The sequence below is a fragment of the Tiliqua scincoides genome, chromosome 6 (genome assembly GCF_035046505.1).
Source record: "Tiliqua scincoides isolate rTilSci1 chromosome 6, rTilSci1.hap2, whole genome shotgun sequence".
NCBI classification, from domain to species: Eukaryota; Metazoa; Chordata; class Lepidosauria; order Squamata; family Scincidae; genus Tiliqua; species Tiliqua scincoides.
The window spans coordinates 64,263,605-64,283,036 of record NC_089826.1 but is presented as its reverse complement, the minus strand read 5'-3'; the positions used below and the strand labels follow the sequence as shown (position 1 = coordinate 64,283,036).

Genomic DNA, 19,432 nt, shown 5'->3' with positions numbered 1-19,432 from the left:
CGAGGAATTACAAAGTCACACCATTCACAAAGTTGGATGTCTTCTATGATCTATATTTTTGATCTGCCAAGCATTTGTTTGGAAGATGAGTCCAAGTGTATGTTAGTATGTTAGTCATGCAAGTCATGCAGACTACACAGTGGTTAGTATTTGAAAGAAAGGTTTGATATGAATTAGTCAGATTAATTGGACTTCCGCTGTTTGTTTTTTTTATTAAACGGTTCCCAATGAACTAGCCTTCCATTTTTTGGGAGTGATCAAGTAACATTTGCAGCTAGCAGGCTTGGTTTTTTATGGTTGGCATCTCTAAAGATAGAGAACAGGCTTAGTTCCTAGTAGTTTGGAGAGTCACAAGGTTTCAGGACGACAACCAAGAGAATACTGAACAGGAAGAAAAAGTCTGAGTGCAAACATAATGGGAAGCTTTGTTTCCATGATAAAAAATATAAGTCTAAGATCTCCATAGACTTGCATATTTTTCTGCCACACAAGCTTTCACTTTAAGAAACAGAAGTAGGTTTGTCTTCCATATTAACTCAGAAATGTGTGGCTTGTAGGGTAGCTAGAGCTGGAACAGCCCCGATTATCAAACCCTGATTTGCTATCCTGGCTTTTTCTAACTTAATTAACAAACTAAACCCCAACCCCTGACAAGTTTGTAAATTATGTGGAAATGTAGTTTGTGAAAGCAAGAACTTTGTCACCTTTCATGTACACTGGAGAGGGTCAGGGAAGTATGCATATTTATGGTTTTCTGCAGTTTATTCTTATAATGAGAAACCATGATTTTCTATTGCATCTGAACTTGACCAATGAGAGAATGCCCAGGGGTTGAAGGTAACCAGTGGCATTGCTGGGGGGGTGCAGGGGTGTGGGCTGCACCGGGTGATGCGCACAGGGGGGTGACACTACTACTGGCCAAAAATTTTTTAAATCTTGGTATTTTTGAATAATACTATCATGTTATGTTTCATTAATCCATAATTTCATGCAGAATGCAATGAGACAAACGGCACTGAAATACCTCTATTCTATCAACAGTGAGGGCTGGGCAATGGTGTATGACCATGCCCACTGCCTGGGGTGTTGCCCCACCCACTGCATTGGAGGAGGTCCATCATGGGGGTGAGGCGCTGGCCTCCCACACCAGGTATTGCAAACCCTGGTGATGCCACTGGAGGAAATACACACAACTGCTGTAGTGGAGAAAAAGAGAGCCAGGGGAATATGGGAAGGGTGGAAGGTGATAAAGGTGAATATTTCTAGGGAGGGGAACATAAAAGAGCTGGAATGGAAAAGGATGAAAGAAGGAAAGGAGTGGGAAAGGATATGGCAAGGGACTGTAATCCTCCTACTAACCTAGCGTTCTACGTATGTAAGTACCAGCAAAAAATGTGAAATAAGGTGATTTTGTGTTTTGAGTAGAAGAGTTTGAAGTAAATAAGCTTATGTGTCATGCTTTACTACAGCTAGTAATATACAGTTGATCTTAGATACCAAAATGCATTACCTATAAGAGTTTTTATTATACCGTTTGAATATGTCAGATCTGACTGCACAAAGAAAAACCTGAGTTTCTTTCCACAGGTCACAGTAAAGCCTTTTGAGATGAGTGACTGTTACTAGAAAGAGATTTGGCGATTGCTTTAAATGGCATCACAGTCATATCAAGATTTAGGAGATGAAATTGTTCATCTTCCACAGTAGTGTGAAAAAAAGATGTTTGGAGCAGTGACCTCTGGTGCCGAGTTAAGTCTCGCTGAAGTCTGTCAGGCCCTGTGGCCATTGTGGCTTGCTGTTGCAGCAACTTTGATCCTGAAAGTGGATTTGGAAAGGAATGCATCAGTTACAAGGCACTGGGTATCTTTTCTTTTTTTTAATAGTTGAACTACTGAAATTGAACTTACAAGCGGGCAAGCGAGTATGCTAATTTGGCTAAGGTTTTTCAGTTTGTCATTCCTCTATCAGCATTGAAAGCTCAATGAACAGGAATATATAAGAACAGCCCCACTGGATCAGGCCATAGGCCCATCTAGTCCAGCTTCCTGTATCTCACAGCGGCCCACCAAATGCCCCGGGGAACACACCAGATAACAAGAGACCTGAATCCTGGTGCCCTCCCTTGCATCTGACATAGCATAGCACATTTTGACATAGCATATATGTGGTATTGTTTGGCTTTACGGAAGATATAATCTTTTACTGGCTGTAGTTTGGTTCAGACGCTGCCTCAGTCAGACCATTGGTCGACCCGGCCTCAGTATTATGCCAAGTGTCAGCAGCTCTCCAGGATTTCAGAGAGAAGTCTTTTTCTCGGTACTACCTGGACACAGCAGGGATTGAACTATGGGCCTCCTACCTGCAAAGAATGCACTCTTCCGTTGAACTATGGGAGTGGTTCCCAAACGTTTTAGCACCAGGACCCACTTTTTTAAACAACACTATATGGGGACCCACCTAGGTTTACCAGAGAAAAGAAAATCTAGGAAACAATTTATTTATTTGCAAGTACTAATAACCAGAAAAAAAGACCTTCAAACAGTTATCTCCCTATATTTACACATGCTTGCAAACTACAGAAGATGAACTCTTTGCAGGATAATTAGCAGGTATATTGTATTGGCAACCTTCAGTCTCGAAAGACTATGGTATCGCGCTCTGAAAGGTGGTTCTGGCACAGCGTCTAGTGTGGCTGAAAAGGCCAATCCGGGAGTGACAATCCCTTCCACACCGGGAGCAAGTGCAGTCTGTCCCTAGTCTGTCTCCCTGGCTATGGGCCTTCCTTCTTTGCCTCTTAGCCTCAGACTGTTGGCAAGGTGTCTCTTCAAACTGGGAAAGGCCATGCTGCACAGCCTGCCTCCAAGCGGGTCGCTCAGAGGCCAGGGTTTCCCACTTGTTGAGGTCCATCCCTAAGGCCTTCAGATCCCTCTTGCAGATGTCCTTGTATCGCAGCTGTGGTCTACCTGTAGGGCGCTTTCCTTGCACGAGTTCTCCATAGAGGAGATCCTTTGGGATCCGGCCATCATCCATTCTCACGACATGACCAAGCCAACGCAGGCGTCTCTGTTTCAGCAGTGAATACATGCTAGGGATTCCAGCACGTTCCAGGACTGTGTTGTTTGGAACTTTGTCCTGCCAGGTGATGCTGAGGATGCGTCGGAGGCAGCGCATGTGGAAAGCGCTCAGTTTCCTCTCCTGTTGTGAGCGAAGAGTCCATGACTCGCTGCAGTACAGAAGTGTACTCAGGACGCAAGCTCTGTAGACCTGGATCTTGGTTTGTTCCGTCAGCTTCTTGTTGGACCAGACTCTCTTTGTGAGTCTGGAAAACGTGGTAGCTGCTTTACCGATGCGCTTGTTTAGCTCGGTATCGAGAGAATGAGTGTCGGAGATCGTTGAGCCAAGGTACACAAAGTCATGGACAACCTCCAGTTCATGCTCAGAAATTGTAATGCAGGGAGGTGAGTCCACATCCTGAACCATGACCTGTGTTTTCTTCAGGCTGATTGTCAGTCCAAAATCTTGGCAGGCCTTGCTAAAACGATCCATGAGCTGCTGGAGATCTTTGGCAGAGTGGGTAGTGACAGCTGCATCGTCGGCAAAGAGGAAGTCACGCAGACATTTCAGCTGGACTTTGGATTTTGCTCTCAGTCTGGAGAGGTTGAAGAGCTTTCCGTCTGATCTGGTCCGGAGATAGATGCCTTCTGTTGCAGTTCCAAAGGCCTGCTTCAGCAGGACAGCGAAGAAAATCCCAAACAAGGTTGGTGCAAGAACACAGCCCTGCTTCACTCCGCTTCGGATGTCAAAAGGGTCTGATGTGGAGCCATCGAAGACAACAGTGCCCTTCATGTCCTTGTGGAAAGATCTGATGATGCTGAGGAGCCTGGGTGGACATCCAATCTTGGGGAGAATCTTGAAGAGGCTGTCTCTGCTGACCAGGTCGAAAGCCTTTGTGAGATCTATGAAGGCTATAAAGAGTGGCTGTCGTAGTAACTGATTTTTGAGTAGTCTCAGGGCTTGAGGCAATTAGTTATATGATCTTTCCATCACCTTTGAAGACCCACCAAAAATCAGGTTGCAACCCCTGAGCCTTTCCCCAAAAAGTACCACTTTCCTGTGGTGATTCACATGAGTGCACCAGCACCTATTTCAGCTGTGTGGCTCATCCAAACTGACAGTGGGAAGCAGAACCCACCAATGTATTTGCCCCAGCCCCCAGGTCAGACATTTCTGTTTTTACGTGGCTGTGACTCCAAGGGCACTTCATACAGACAATTTCATAGTGTATGGGCAGGTCCTATGACCAGTCAACCGAGAATTGGTTCAAAAGAATTGGTGTTTCTTTCTCTTAAAAACCCGTACTCTATGAGGAGGCAGGGAGGTATGTGATCAGTTTCTATACTCACAGTGTTTCAAGTTGTGTTCTTGTGTGCTTTTAAGAACATAAGAAGAGCCCTGTTGGATCAGGCTAAGGGCCCATCTAGTCCAGCTTCCTGTATATCATAGTGGCCCACCAGATGCCTCTGGGAGCACACCAGACTCTATCTGAGCAAGTTTGTGTTATTTTATAAATATTTACTCAGAAGTAATATCCCGTTGTGTTCATTGGGGCTCACTTCTAAGTAAGTGTGTAACTGTAAAGTATTGCAGCTTTCATTGTTTACATTTTGAGATGTGTCCTTTTTTCCCCCTTGATGAGTAACTTAGGTACTGCTGTGTGCTTAGGTGCCCTGTGTTAATGTTATGGATACAGTAATTGGCTTTCCAGAGGGTGGTTAATTTCATTTAGGCCTCATTAATTTTCATCCCTTAGGTCAACTTCCCTTCACGTATCCCGAGATGCAACAGCATTGTAATGAGGCTTCTATTTATAGAGAGGTAGGGACTCTGTTTAAAGGGCATCAGCAAGTAATGGAAGTTCAGCTTAGTGGAGATGTGCTTATATGAGGCTGCTAAAGCCACAGATGAGAAGACCACTGTATATCATGACTCTGTCCTGTAGAATGTAATTTTATCTCAGTAGCATTGTCTGGGTTCCTCAGCCAGTCTTTACAAATTATTCAGGAGATGGTTGTCAAGTCATTCATGCATTTCCAGTAGGTTTTGCTCCTCCACTGTCTTTAGTCAACTACTCACCACCAAACTATCCCAGCAGCCTGTCCTGGGCATTTCAAGTAGGAATTGTCCTGCGCCTCATTTTGTATCCACTGCAGTACCATACACTACCATTTCTCATTCAGCTCACGTGTCTGCTGTGAGCTTGTCTTTATCTCCATTTTGCCTTAAAGGCAGAAAGACTAACGGAGAGCTTGCATGCAGCTGGCAAAGCAGCACTGGGTTTTATGCCATGTGTAATAAATACATACTTTGCAATAACTGTAAACTGAACGTTATGAACAGATGTTACTTATTGAAGTTTTCTTACTGTGAAAGAAAATGCACAATGTAATTTGAGGCAGGTGAAGGAGGTGGAATTAACTTCCTGATTAGTAAGGAAGTTACTTCCTCACATACTGGTTGTTGATAGTGGTCTTAGAAGCCCGAAGGTTATTGACAGTGGGAAATTTTGGACGTGCTTGAAGAAAATGAAGTGGTAGCATATGTCAGTTTGAAATTGTGTTTGAATAATAAATTGAGAATGTTAATAGAAGTTTATGAGTATACATACCATGTTTCATCAGTAAGCTTGTCCTCAAGTGAACCACTTAGTCCTTTTTGGTGTGTAGAGTAAAAAGCGCCCTCAGATTTCTCGCAGAAGGAGAAGAGGCATAGTGATGGATTTAGATAGGGGAGTCTCAGGTTCAAATCTCTGCTCAGTCATAAAGGTTTCTTCTGGATGATTTTGGATCAGTCTCCATCTCTCAACCTACCTTACAGGGTTGTTGTGAGGAATACAAGGGGGGTCGTTTTACACTGTCCTCAACTGCTTGGTGAGAGGGTAGGAAACAACAGTAATAAATCAAACGTTTATTTTAAAAATCAGCATAAGAAAGTCATCCCCCCACACTGACACTATCTCATTGATCTTGCATCTCAACCTTTTCCTTCCACCCCCTTTCTCTTTTGTCATCTTAAATTGTAAGCCTGTGAGCAAGACTTGTCTTTTTTGTTTTATGTAATACTTTTTTGACTTTGTAGGTACTCTAGAAGTAGTAGAAGTTATTAACGGTCATTCTCAATTTTGTCTAGACCTGTTTTTCCCAGACTGCGCTGCAACATCACAGCAAACTCACAGGGGTGTCTTGGGATATTTTTAATTTTTAAGGGGGACACAGCTAGGGGGAACTCTGAAAAAACTACAGTTAGCCTAGGGGTGCCACGAACAGAGAAAATTTGGGAACATCTGGTCTAGATCAGCATTTCTTGACATTTGTCCCCCCTCCGTACCACTTTGCATGGTCCACTTACTGGAAGTACCACCAGAAGTAACTGGTGGTGATGTTATCGCCAGTTACTTCCAGATTGAGAGGCCAGACATGACATAACAAACACTGGGTAAGAGGCTCAGGGTGGATGAGAGGGCTTTTCCGAACATGCAAAAAATGCACACTGGAGCTCTGCCCACGAAGCCTCCTGCTGCTGCTTGTTTCATTGCATTGCCGGTCTCTCTGCCAGGAGGTTGGGGGTTCTGCATGTACCACTGGACACCACCTCAAGTACCATTGGTTGAGAAACCTGATCAGGATGAAACATGAACATTTTCTACTGAGTGGCTGTGAAGATATGCAAGTCTCTTGACCATGATTTGCCTGTCCTTTTATGGGCCAAAACATTTGGCACACTATTCTGGGATACTTTCTGAGGGTATCGGCTCTGTGGTGATAAGGAGGAGGCAAAGTCACCATTACTACCTCCATCTGCTGGTGCCTTTTAAAGCTTCAACTTTGCCAGTACCCACTCACAGTGGTCATAGAACCAGCAACCACCCAGTGAGAAGGAGCAGAAAAAACCAGAGGTACTACCCCCCCCCCCTACACACACACACACTTTGTTTGGTTCTGATTTGCTTATTCAGTGATCTAATGTAAACTGCTCTGGAAGCCTGTTGGTTGAAGAGTGGGGTAAAAATGTTTAAAATTAAAAGCAAGTAATTTATGGAAGCTTGTGTTTTGAAAGCCTTGTAGAGAAAGAATTGCTGTAAGCTGTTGAAAATCTGAGGCTGTTCTCCATCAATACAGCACAGCCTTGAGAGCTCAGTACAATTCACAGTGAGAGAACAAGTACTCTTTAGGAAATGAAATAGGATCAAATAATATGCAGTTACCATTTTTTTTTATTGTCTTGGAAGTAATTGACTTATAAAGTTTGGCTCCCCTACCCCTGCTCTCTGTTTTGTTTTGTGCATGTGAAAATAAATGAGTGTGGGTATGTGAAGATGTGCGTGGTTCAGGAATATAGATCACATCTATATTTGTGTGTGGGGCGAAGGGGTAATGGTTAAAATAATGCAGTTGATTATAAATTGCAACACAATACATCCTAATCTCCCTTGGTTGGAAACTAAAGAAAGCGGAGATGCATGCTCATAGGAAAGGATGTTGTCCAGTAGTTCCCAAACTTACCAGGATCATGGCACCCCCGCAGCCTCTTCTTCCTGGCTCAACCAGAATGCCACCATCTTGCCAGAGCTTGCGAGATTTGGGTGCTGCCATCTTGGCCCTCATGAGATTTCATGAGGTCCAAGATGGTGGTGCTTGGGAGAGTCAGTAAGGGGGGGTCACCAGGGACATCCTGCAGTATCCCTGTGAGTGTGTTGCAGCACCCTGAGGTACCGTGGCACACAGTTTGGGAAGCACTTATGTAACCAAATGGAGCCTAAATGTTTGGCCAGCCAGATGACGATTATTTTAAAGTGATTTAATGAACAGATGGGGTATAAATACTTTAAATAAATTATAAATAAGCATAGAAGAAAACTTTTCATCTTACATTTCTTTAATGGTGAACCTCACTTTATCAGTCTGAAAGTTTGTCTGTTCCCATGTTCTGCTACTAAGAGCCACCAGGCAGATGCCTGCGGGTGGCTTGCAAACAAGGCACGAAGGCAGCAGCCCTCTCCTGCCAGTAGTGTCCCTAGCATTTCAAGTTGTTTTGCTTTAAGCAAGAATGTGTTAAGGTGTAACTATGTTTACTCTGTTATGTATACTGTGTGTTGTACCTTGTTCTTCATGCCTTGTTTTCCAGGCTGATTTTTATTTTTAATTCTGTTCCCATATACCGTTACTAACTGTGTCCTTTTAAAATCTTTTCTAAAAGACTATTAATTTTTTTTCTCTATTTCCCCCTTTTCAGAGCTACATTCACGGAAGCAGCCAGGCGCAGTTTGTTGCAGAGTCTCATATTATATTGCTCCTGAGTATCCTTCAAATGTTGATGGATGGAACAAGGCAAGCTAAAACAGAGTCTGCCTTTAAAGGAAATTGCACTGACAGTGGATATCATTGAGGTTTTGAACAGGTACTGCATTCCCTGCCTAGTCACTGTATGATTAAGCTGATGTCCAGTGTTGCTGTTTGTTCTTGAAGAAATCTGGAGTGGCTGGTTTTTTTTTTTTTCTGTAACAATTATGAATAATATTGAATAGCTGTTTCATTTTCTACAGCCTAATTCAGCTTTGTCCCCCCCTTGTACCACTTCACATGTTCCACCAGAAGTAACTGACAATGATGTCATCATCAGTTACTTCCAGTTTGGGAAGCCATGCACAGCATGATAAACATTGATAAGAGGCTCAGGGTGAACAGGAGGCCTTTTTGAGTTCTGTTTGCTAAGCTGAGCCACCTACTGCTATTGGTTGTGTTGCATTGCTGGTGTCACCAGGAGCAGGGGATCCTGTGAGTACCACTGGACACCACCTCAAGTACCACAGATGGTATGAGCACCACTGATTGACAAACACTGGTCTGATTGGTTTCTTAATGCTATGCTCTGTGTTTTTATTTCTTCTTATTGGTAGCACAAAATGTTTAGAATATATCAGGGATCACTTTGTAAAATCAGTGGTTGAGTTGATCAAATAATAAGCCAGTAATTTTGTCTCTTGAAGAACTTGTCTAAAGAGATGGTTCATACAGACTTCTGGTACACAGTCAAAAGTCTTGGGTTTGTGCATGTGCTTCTCTATATGTAAAACACATTGTGTAATCACATGCTTATCACCATACATCTGCATGTGCTCTGTGTTTATTTTACCTCTGCAATGAGTCTACTGCTCAAAGTAGATGGGTTGATCCCATGGGTGGAATGTGTGTCAAGCATTTTGCACGCAATATGTATACTTTCTGTGCACTGTGGAATTGGTGTGCAAGCGTCCTAGGCTCACTCCAGAGTCTGCATGCCTGGGTCTATGTGAACTAGCCTTTTATTCTCATCAAATAGATAAAAATAAAATGATACACATGTTCTTATATATAGGCTCCCAACTGCCACTGAAACATGAGATTACTGAAACATGAGTTTACAGTCACTATAATTATACTATGTAAGCATAAAACACTGAGAATTCTAATACAAGTATTATACAGCCATGACAGCAGGTTACATATTTTGCACAAGCGTTCATAATATTAACCTATATTGATCACAAATTTCATAGTAAGTATCATTATAAATATTTTTCTGACATGCCCTAATGTTTTGCCAGTAGCTGTCAGATCCTACCCGTCTTTACCACTGGTAATATATACATACACCAGAAATAACTGCAAACATTGAAGGTTCATTTAGAGAATGTGTGTATCTGTGTATACCTCATACAGTGGTGAAATGGGTTGAGGCTTATGCCACAAAAAATTAGTAGCTTTTAAAGTGGGGAGGGGGGATAGAAGTAGCATACTTGTAGGTCAATGTGCTTAGCTTGCCTTGTTTCTGATTCTCCCACATAGTTCTTTTAAGACAATCATGCCATCTCATTTAAATGCTGGGGGGGGGGGAGAGTGAGAGAGAGTAACATTCCATGGATTACCTAAAATAGTTAAAGCTCCCGTATGTATACCAGAACTACATTTCCCCTCTGAGATAATCAATACAGCTGTAGTTGGTTGATGGCACGCCTCTATATTCTGGCCTTATTTTTCTTCTCTGGATTTGAGGCATGCACATAGGTGGCGGTGATACTAACAGTGCCAAGTTCATACCTTTTATACAATATTAGGTTAAATTAAGACGCCCTCACCAAGAAGTGGAAGTTCTGAGATTCCATGTTGTGTAGAACATGCATGGCAGGCTTCCAGTATTTAGAAACCAACAGAAAATGTTTTCTGCAAGCCCTCTAATTCAGATTCATTTGGCTCTTTGGAGGAATGAAGACCAACCTTACCACAAAAAGTCTAAAATTTATATAGGGAGCAAATCTCATTAGTTGTATTTTGACTTTGAAATCAATGTCCTCAGACCTGCAGCCACTTGCTGGGTTGCAGACAAGTTGCTGAGTTGTTTTATTTTACTGAACCAGCCATCATTCTCACTGCTTTCTACAGTATTTAAACCAGCCCAGTGTACTCATTACATTGATAGAACTAGTAACATCATGTGAAGTCTTAATCTGTCTTCCAGCAAGAAGTCCTTTAAGATTTTATTTCACAGCTTAGTGCTGTCAAGTTAAAATTTGGGCTTCAAAGAGATTTCACCAATAGCATGGAGGCTTACCCATGGACTGTTATAATTTACACATGGACGAATTTGTGTTTCATTATCCTCTATATATCAGCTGTAGTTAAGAGCTGCTTCATTGCTTCTTTTTTGTATTCACAAAATATCAGTTTCCTGAAGAATGCTATTTAAATTTTTGGTGAATTTTGTGAAAAAAGACAGACACAGAGAGAGAAAGAGAAAGAGAGAGAGAGAGAGCACTAAGGTCTTGCATGATTAATCTCAGCCAATTCAGACACAGTTAGTATATATGTGGTTAGTAGTGTTTTCCCCAATACACATTACTTTTCGCATCTTCTGAATTTTATTTGCCATTTTGTTGTCTATGCAATAGTTTGGAGAGATCCTTTTTGAGTTCTTAGCAGCGTACTGGAGTGATCACCACCCAGAACAATCAGGTGTCATCTACAAAGCTTACCCTCGACAGCTCACCCTCCAGAGCATCTATGAATAAATCAAGTAGCACCAATCCCAATGCAAATCCTTGGTGGACTCTGCTTATTGTGAGAAAAGTCTATTTATTCTTACCCCCCCCCCCCCCGTCCTGTTCTTTGCCCAGTTACTGCTCTACAAGCATCTGCTCCTTTTTTTTATAACTGCAAAATTTATGCAGGAGTCTTTATAAGAACATAAGAACAGCCCCACTGGATCAGTCCATAGGCCCATCTAGTCCAACTTCCTGTATCTCACAGCAGCCCACCAAATGCCCCAGGGAGCACACCAGATAACGAGAGACCTGCATCCTGGTGCCTTCCCTTGCATCTGACATAGCCCATTTCTAAAATCAGGAGGTTGCACATACACATCATGGCTTGTAACCCATAATGGATTTTTCCTCCAGAAATTGGTCCAATCCCCTTTTAAAGGCATCTATGCCAGATGCCATCACCACATCCTGTTTAAGAGGTCAGCAGGTTTTTGGAAGTCCTTATAATGTGTAGCGGTTCACCCTTGCCCTGTTGCATCTTGATACTTTCAAAGAACTCCAGAAGGTGGCTGAGGCAGAAGTTCCCTTTTGCATAACCCAAGCGATTCTTCCTGTACTAAGCTTTGAGGATGGGACTCTAGCTCAGAGCTTAGAGCCTATGTTTTGCCTGTAGAAGGTCCCCAGTTCAATCTTTGGCATCTTAAGGTAGGACTGGGCAGGACCCCTGTCCAAAACTTTAAATTGCTGTTGCCCATCAATAAGAGGCAGTACTGAGCTAGATGGCCCAATGTTCTGACTTGGTATGCAGCTACTTCCAAAGCTATATTTTTAATAATTCTGTCTGTAATAATGCTTTCACTAAGTTACATTAGACTAATGGGCCTGTGATTTTCTGGCTCCCCATTGGATTTCTTTTAAAGCATTGATATTGCATTGGCTGCCTTCCAGCCTTCTGGTAAGGAAGTCAAAACCAGTTGCTATTTTGCTTTCTTTTCTGAAATTAAGCAATTTTGCATCCTTATCGTTACTGCTGAATGAATTTGGCAAATGCATTGCCAAATTGAATTGGGCAGAAGCATGGCTTCTTTCATGTATTAAACAAAGGTGTTGCCTACCTCTCTATCAGAGAGTGGCTCTTTCAAGAATGATGCAGATAATTTGCTAACTTTGTGGAAGAAAGCAACATTTTGCTTTTTTTTAATGAAAGAAGCAATTTGAAAATATATCATTACCTATAGCTGAATTTCTTCCAGAGTTTTGAAAATTGTAGTAGAGCACTTTTAGGACTAAACCTTTAGACACTGACTTAGCCTACTTTATGCATCTTTATTCATCAAAAAGACTGCGTGGCTCCCTATCAATGACTACCTCAGAATGCCAGATGCATGGGATGGCACCAGGATGCAGGTCTCTTGCTGTTTTGTGGGCATTTGGTGGGCCACTGTGAGATACAGGAAACTGGACTAGATGGACCTCTGGCCTGATTCAGTGGGGCTGTTCTTATGCTGCAGTGTACCTTCTAGGAATGCATCCCTCTCTTTCCTGGTATAGGGGTGCCTCCAAGCTTTTATTCAGTTCTGGGTAGGGGTAATTTCAAACCGGTTCGCCCCTGGACAGACCACGAAAGGATTGCACAATAGCATTTCAGTGCTACCAAGACATGAATTTCTACCTGTGCTGAAGTCAAATAATCCTGCTAAGAATCAGCACCTAGTGCAGGCCTTAGATTACCTTCTTCAACTTTGTACCACCAAGATCATTGTTTTTTTTTTTCCTGATTCAAGGTACTTTGACGTATCCTCCCCTAATGTAAGTAGACATGGAGGGAGGCAGATCATCCTGGATCTCAAGTGCATCAACAAGTTGCTGGTTAGAAAAGGTTTCAGATCAAAATCCTCCAGTTCACAAATCATGACAGTGGATATAAATTGCATACATTAAAAAAAAAAAACTGCTTTAATGCTCTTGTTCCTTGCAACCCAGGATACCTCATCCTGCACTGGTCCCCTGCAGATACACAAGACCCAACCAATGTGGGCTGTAAAGTATGTATGGCTGTGATGACCACAGAGTTATCCTGGGAAAAAGCAGAACCTCCCTTTATTTTCTATATGACCAATGATGCTTCATGTGCACCCAGCAGTGAAGCAGGTATGTGAAAATTCAGCCTTCTAAGTGGCTGTTAAAGACAGCATTGGCTATTTTGAGTGTAATCAGCTGCTATCTCAAGGCCAGTCAAAGCATGCACTTCACCCAATTTGTGTGTCGAAACCCTTGCCCTGAGGCAAAACTGGAGACTCGTGAACCAGAACACTTTGAAGAATAAGTCCCTCTCATTTCCAGTATCTTGCACACTCCTGAGCATGTATATCAGCCCTGGCATCTGGCTAGGAGGAATGCAGTGGAGCTATGGAAGAGTGCAAGACTACAGACCAGAGGTCTGCCCCTTTAAATTCCTGTATCCAGGCAGGGAGGTGGAGTCTTGGAGTGATGCAAGACCAGGAGACAAGGATTTCAGACTTCATTCCTTCTTTGGCTTTTGTCAGAGCCAGTTGCTCCTTATCTTATGGTTCTGCAAACCCAGCCTTGGCTCTGCCTGCATGGAGGGGACAGAGTAGTACAGTTGGTGGTGGTTGAAAAGCTCTTACCCATTCTGGTCATGTTCATGCAGGGAGCACCTCTGGAACCCCTAGTCCAGCAGTGAGCAGCTTCAGCATGATTGGGCATAGATGTAGAGAAGCTAAGATATGGTTTCTCATGCATGAATGACTGGCAGTGGCAGTGATTTTTTCAGTGACACACAGGGAGAGGTGTGCAGTTGAACTAGCCGTCCAGATAAGGAAAAAGTCATATCAGTAGCACCAGCTTCTAAATATCCCTTTAGCTTTCTTAACATGCTTGTTTAAGGCGATTCTCGAGTAGCGTTGAATTAAGTCTGAAAACGTACTCCTAAGATGCTATCAAAGCATGCTGCCATAAGCTTACCGGGATTGCCCTTCCACTTCTCCTGCCTTTTCCATCTAGCAGGTTTCTGTACAATATTGAGCATCATGCATGTCTCATTTACATCAAAGTAAATCCAGGATAATTCTGTCAAAGTGTATTCATTTAGGCCTGTCTAAAGCTTGCTTAAAGGATAACAAGGCTCAATACGTCAGTTTTCTGTCGCACAGCAGAATTTGAAAGGCGAACCTGCCAAAATACAGATTCTATTCCTGGGAACAGAACGGCTTCTCCAGCCCGACTTCTTTTCCGAGCAGTGCATCCGAGGACAAGTATTTTCAGAAGAAAAAAATTAATGCTGAACGCAGTTTGAGAATTGTTTTTAGATTTGGATCACTTTTAATCTGTCATTATAACAACAGTATGTATAGTGCCATTTTTTCCTCAACATCTGTTCTCATTTATCTTCAACTGGCAAAGGCCTGTTTTTCTTTCCTAAGAGCAAGAGTAGCTTGTTATCAGGTGCAATTGAGAATGAAGCTTTATGTACTGTAAACATATTTGTCACCAGCTCAGTTGGGTGATCATTGCCTGAAGGTGCTGTATATAATTTTCTCAAATAATAGTTTGTGTTTTATAGGCAGGCTTATATCAATATTTTGGCTGCCCTGCATAGTTGATTTTTTTAAGCCATCAATAAATCATCCGAGAAGGAAAAATGCAAATAGGTTGCCTACAACTCTAAATACTGCAAAACTGATAAACTATTGGAAATAAGTGGAATCGATCTTCCTAAGCAGTATACTTTTTTTGATGCACTAACATTTTAATTCTCTTTTAGGTTTACATTGTTCCAGAAGATTTCCGAATACTTGAGGGGGCTTAATCAGTGTATTTGTCTTTTGTTGATCAGTTTGTATTGCAATAGTGCATCAGTAGTATGCTGGCAATGGTTAGAGTGTCACCAGTTGGTGTTACAATGCTGTGTTTCTTTTTAAAACCACTACAGTAACTCATAGTACCAACAAAAAGAGCTCCCCTAAAAAAGGCTTCTCTGTTGTAGAGAGGCAGACATCTCTTCAGCTCTTTAGGACTGCACTGCACTTACCTTACATGAGCCAGTGTCTACTTTGAGGGAGGAAGGTTGGTAGACCTTAAGAAAAATGGCATGAGTGACTCTTTAGAGTACAGGTGAAGAACCACTTCCTGCAGATAGAAAGCAAGTATGCCAGGGGGATGGATTTCTGTTCGTTCTTCTCTCTAAGGTGCTAGTATTCTTGTATAGGAACAATTTAAATAAGAAAAAAATTGCTTAAATTAGAATCACGCAGGATTCACAGTGAAACATAATCTTATTTTTTTGATGTGGTGGGGAATTCAAATGGGGTGGGGATAAATGGTCCCTACCCCATATCCCAATGTGGTAGAATCTAGCAAGAGCTGCACCATGTCGTTCTTCTGTTCTTCTACCATAGTTCCAATTTTACTTCGTGGTTCCAGCTAAAATAGACAGGGAACGACCTGTTTTAAACATCAACCCGCATTTATGTTCAAACCGGGAGCATTATTCTCTTCCCCACATGTCCTGTAGTTCAGTAGGAGTGTATGCACTTTGCCCACAGAAGTCCAATCCTTGGCATCTCCAGGTAGGGCAAGGACAGACCCCTCCCTGAAACCTTGGATAGCAATTGCCAATCAGTGTAGACAATATTGAGCTAGGTAGACCAATGATTCCACATATGCCAACTTACTATTCTCCTACTTGCCCTTTATTTTCAGTTTCCCCATTATTCGAATAGCTTTGTTAGTGAAGGGCAGGAGGGAAGGGGGAACCTGTGGTTAATCTTCTCAAACCCCCCCCCCCCATATGTGCACCCACTGTACTGGAAGTGAGATAATACATTTTTCACCCTACGAAAAGCTTACATCAATTCTCAACACATCTTACCTTAAACTTTTTGCAATTCTTGCTTCAGTTTTCTCATGCCGGACCACTGAAGATTAGCAACTGTAATCTGCCGTTTTTATATTTGTTGTTGCAATAGCATTCCACTTAGTGCAGCTCAAATAATAAATATTTTCTTTATCACAAGTGTTTCCTTGTATAGGAAGTGATAAATTTGAAGGTCATTATTATGGGGATTTGCAGTAGCCTGCAGGGTCCATCCATCCCCATTTATTAATCCTTCACTTAAATACACTTAATGCAGATAAAATGTTCATAACTAATCTACTAAAACTATTTAGTTTTCTAATTAAATGTTTTAAGGTCAGTTTTTAACATAGCAGCATGCTGCTGTAGAGGCTGGCCTTCAAGAGTTTTTGTCTAAAAACTAAAAAAATTATTTGCATTGCTCCAACAATGTATTCATGACACTTTTGCAGAATAACGAACCCCTTCAGTTTTCCGGTTTATGGAATTTACAGTCTAAGTTTCAGGAGTGAATGAAACAACAGTGGAGCAGGGGTTGATTTGAATTTAAGAAGAGCCCCTGCTGGATCAGACCAGAGGCCCAGAAATATTCCTCACACTAGCCAACCAAGATACCTGTGGGAAACCCTAAAAAGAGGACATGATTAGCCCTCTCCAGTCTCTGGTACTTATTTACTTATCTAAAACCCCACTTAATTCTCCCTGATGGGCATTCACATACCCACTGATATTGTTAGGGTGACTTTGGCCCATGCCTTTTTTATAAACCCATCTGTTCTAGTGGCTATCACCTTATCTTATGGCAGTGGATACCGGAGGATGACAGGGAAAGGTGATGGGCAGTGAGGCGTCGCACAGCACCCCGTAGTGCTCAGAAGGCCTTCTGAGCCGCTGGAGGGCCCTTTAAACAGTATTTCCAGTTTTCCAGAAGTACTGTTTAAGGGCCCTTTAGAAGCTCAGAAGGCTTTCTAAGAGAGATGCGCTAGCTTTGGGGGGTAGACATTAGCTGGGGGGACACACTCTGCAGTCGTGGCCCTTGGCATGACATCACCTGGGATCGCCACTGGTGATGGGATGAATATGAGCAAATACAGGTACATGAATATGACCTTGGTTGTAGTTATGGTGAGAATTCAAAACCACCTTGAGCTTAAGAATTCCTTTTTAAGGGGGGAGAGAGAGAGAGAGAGATGAATCTCACTGTGTAGATGTTCTGGGATAGAGTCTCCAGCATATGGAACAGTAAGGGAAATGGGTAGAGTTATATATCAGAACAGGCAGCTTTTGGTGTTGGAAGAACAATGTTCATGGATAGGAATGTAATCGGAAATACACAAGAAATTATCAGATCAATTAAGTAAAAGAATAGTAGAGTTGAAGCACCTTGAAGAATAATTGCTTCAAGATTTCATGACTGCATCACACCAACCCACATGATTTGGTGACTGCCTACATTGCTCCATTTCTCCGAAGTGTCAGTGTCAGCCACAGAGTATTTCTTTCTATAGGAAACAAATGAATGTTTTATCACTTCTACTCCATGCACTTCGGATTTTTTTTTTAAGTGTAATTGTATAACCGTACCTCAACTTTTATTTTCAAAGCTTTTCAAAACCTATTTTCTCCAACCAGTTTGATTGGCACCTTTCTTAAGCAGTCCTGGTGTTATCTCACTGAGAAGGAAAGATCTGAAAAATCATCCAGTCAGCTGTACTTCCATGCACTTGCTTGCTGTAGCTGGACTGAAATGGATTCTAAAATAATTATCTTTGCAGATCTGATGGGTTTAAATAGACCATCACTTCTCTGCAAGAGGGATCATCAGAAGCAGTCGAGTTTCATAAAAGCTTTTCATAGGGTTGATTTCCCTTATATGCATACATGTACATGTGCACTTAAGGATCTTAACTGGTTAAGATTCCACTTGGGATGATGCACTAAATGTGACATTAGCAGCAGTCTGATGCTGAAAAATCCCCCATTCTCAACTTTGTGTTGTTGGAAGAATTCCGCTCTTGAGTAGCTGTTGTTGCAAACAATCAAATATCTGATCCTGTTTTTCTTAAAAAAAAAAAAAAAAAAAAAAAAGATGCTGCATTGTCCTACAAGTGGATTTCTTTGAGTCACTGTGGAATACTAATATTATTAAGAATGGAAAAGAAAAAAAATCTTTCCATGATTTTCCATGAAAAAAATGAAAACATGTTTCCAGCAAATGCGCATTCAAATACTGGAAATGTGTTGGGTGCTTGAATTCTGTATAGCTAGAAGCAATGCCCTGTCAATACAGTTGCAGATTTGCCAAGAAATTGAACTTGGGTAGGAAGATGTTCACCACTTCCTTGGCTTGATGGCATAATCTTGGCCTACGCTTCTAGCAACCTTTCGGGCTCCAGAAGGTATCATGATGCTTTGCCAAGGGTACCACCTTCTGAGAAAGGGTCCAAATGAATGAGACACGTCTGGCCACCTGGTTGTCACTGCATTCCTTTAAGCAAGATAGAATAGATTCCTTTGCCCCTTCAGAAGCAATATTTGACAATGAGACTTCCAAAAGATATCGTAGTCATAGGAATCTGCATCCCAGGAGTTGTTGGCTTTAAGATCATCAATATCCCCATGTTGGCAGCTCTATGTTCTCTTACCTAGAGAAGACCTCCAGAAATGCCCACTGCAAGATGCAGCACAAACCATTTTGCCACAGCTGCATTGACAAGGGAAAGCTTGTCAAGGGAAAGAATTGGGCTGTCACTTATATAGGAAGGCATGTTATGGAGAAGGGACCTCTAGTTTATCAGCTAATACAAAAGATCTTGCTGAGTTGTTTCCTAATAGTATTTGAATTCTGTTTCATTCTTTGACAGTTCACCTTGGTTGCAGTTAAACACATAGAACGTTTTGCCCATTTGTCTGGGCAGAGCATCAATTGGTGTGCAAGCCACTTTGGAAGTTCTGCAGCTGGTAATGTTCAAATTCTGTGTCTCAATTCTGCTGCAGTCAAATGAACTTTACCCAAAAGGGGTGGTGTGGTTCACAGTTCACTATGAAGCCAATTTTATAACTGATGCTGTAAAGATGTCTTCTCTTCACAGGGTTGACTGGGAAAATATGGTGAACAGAATCAAGGTGACTTCCATGTCAGTTTTAATAGGTACAAGGTGTTGATCTATCAGTAAAGAAAAGATAGAGCTGTTCTGTGGAGACCTCATTGGCTTGTGGCTTCAACAGCTCCTTCTCACTTGTTTTTAGTCATAGCAGAACTGCATGTGCTTGAAGAGGTTCAACCTGGAAGTTGCCATTGGCTCCTAATCTCGACATTTTTCAATGATGTCACTGCACACACCTCCCAAAGGATGTTGCTATCTCTTCAGCTGATGCCAGACAGTGCTGAAGGGGGAGATTATGCCACCACTGGGAGTCTGTGAATATAGAGAAGTTGGCAGCCCTATTTGCCTCCTTGGCCATGCTTCTAGCTACTGACC

At 42.1% G+C, this 19,432-nt stretch overlaps 1 protein-coding gene across 1 annotated transcript in view; it reads left to right on the top strand.

Annotated features, from left to right (window-relative positions):
- Positions 1-19,432, top strand: part of TUSC3 (tumor suppressor candidate 3) — a 133,385-nt gene that overhangs the window by 99,530 nt on the left and 14,423 nt on the right. Inside the window, exon 7 of the mRNA XM_066631949.1 lies at positions 8,290-8,353. Coding sequence (XP_066488046.1) covers positions 8,290-8,353 — 64 coding nt within the window. The remainder of the gene's footprint in view (positions 1-8,289; positions 8,354-19,432) is intronic.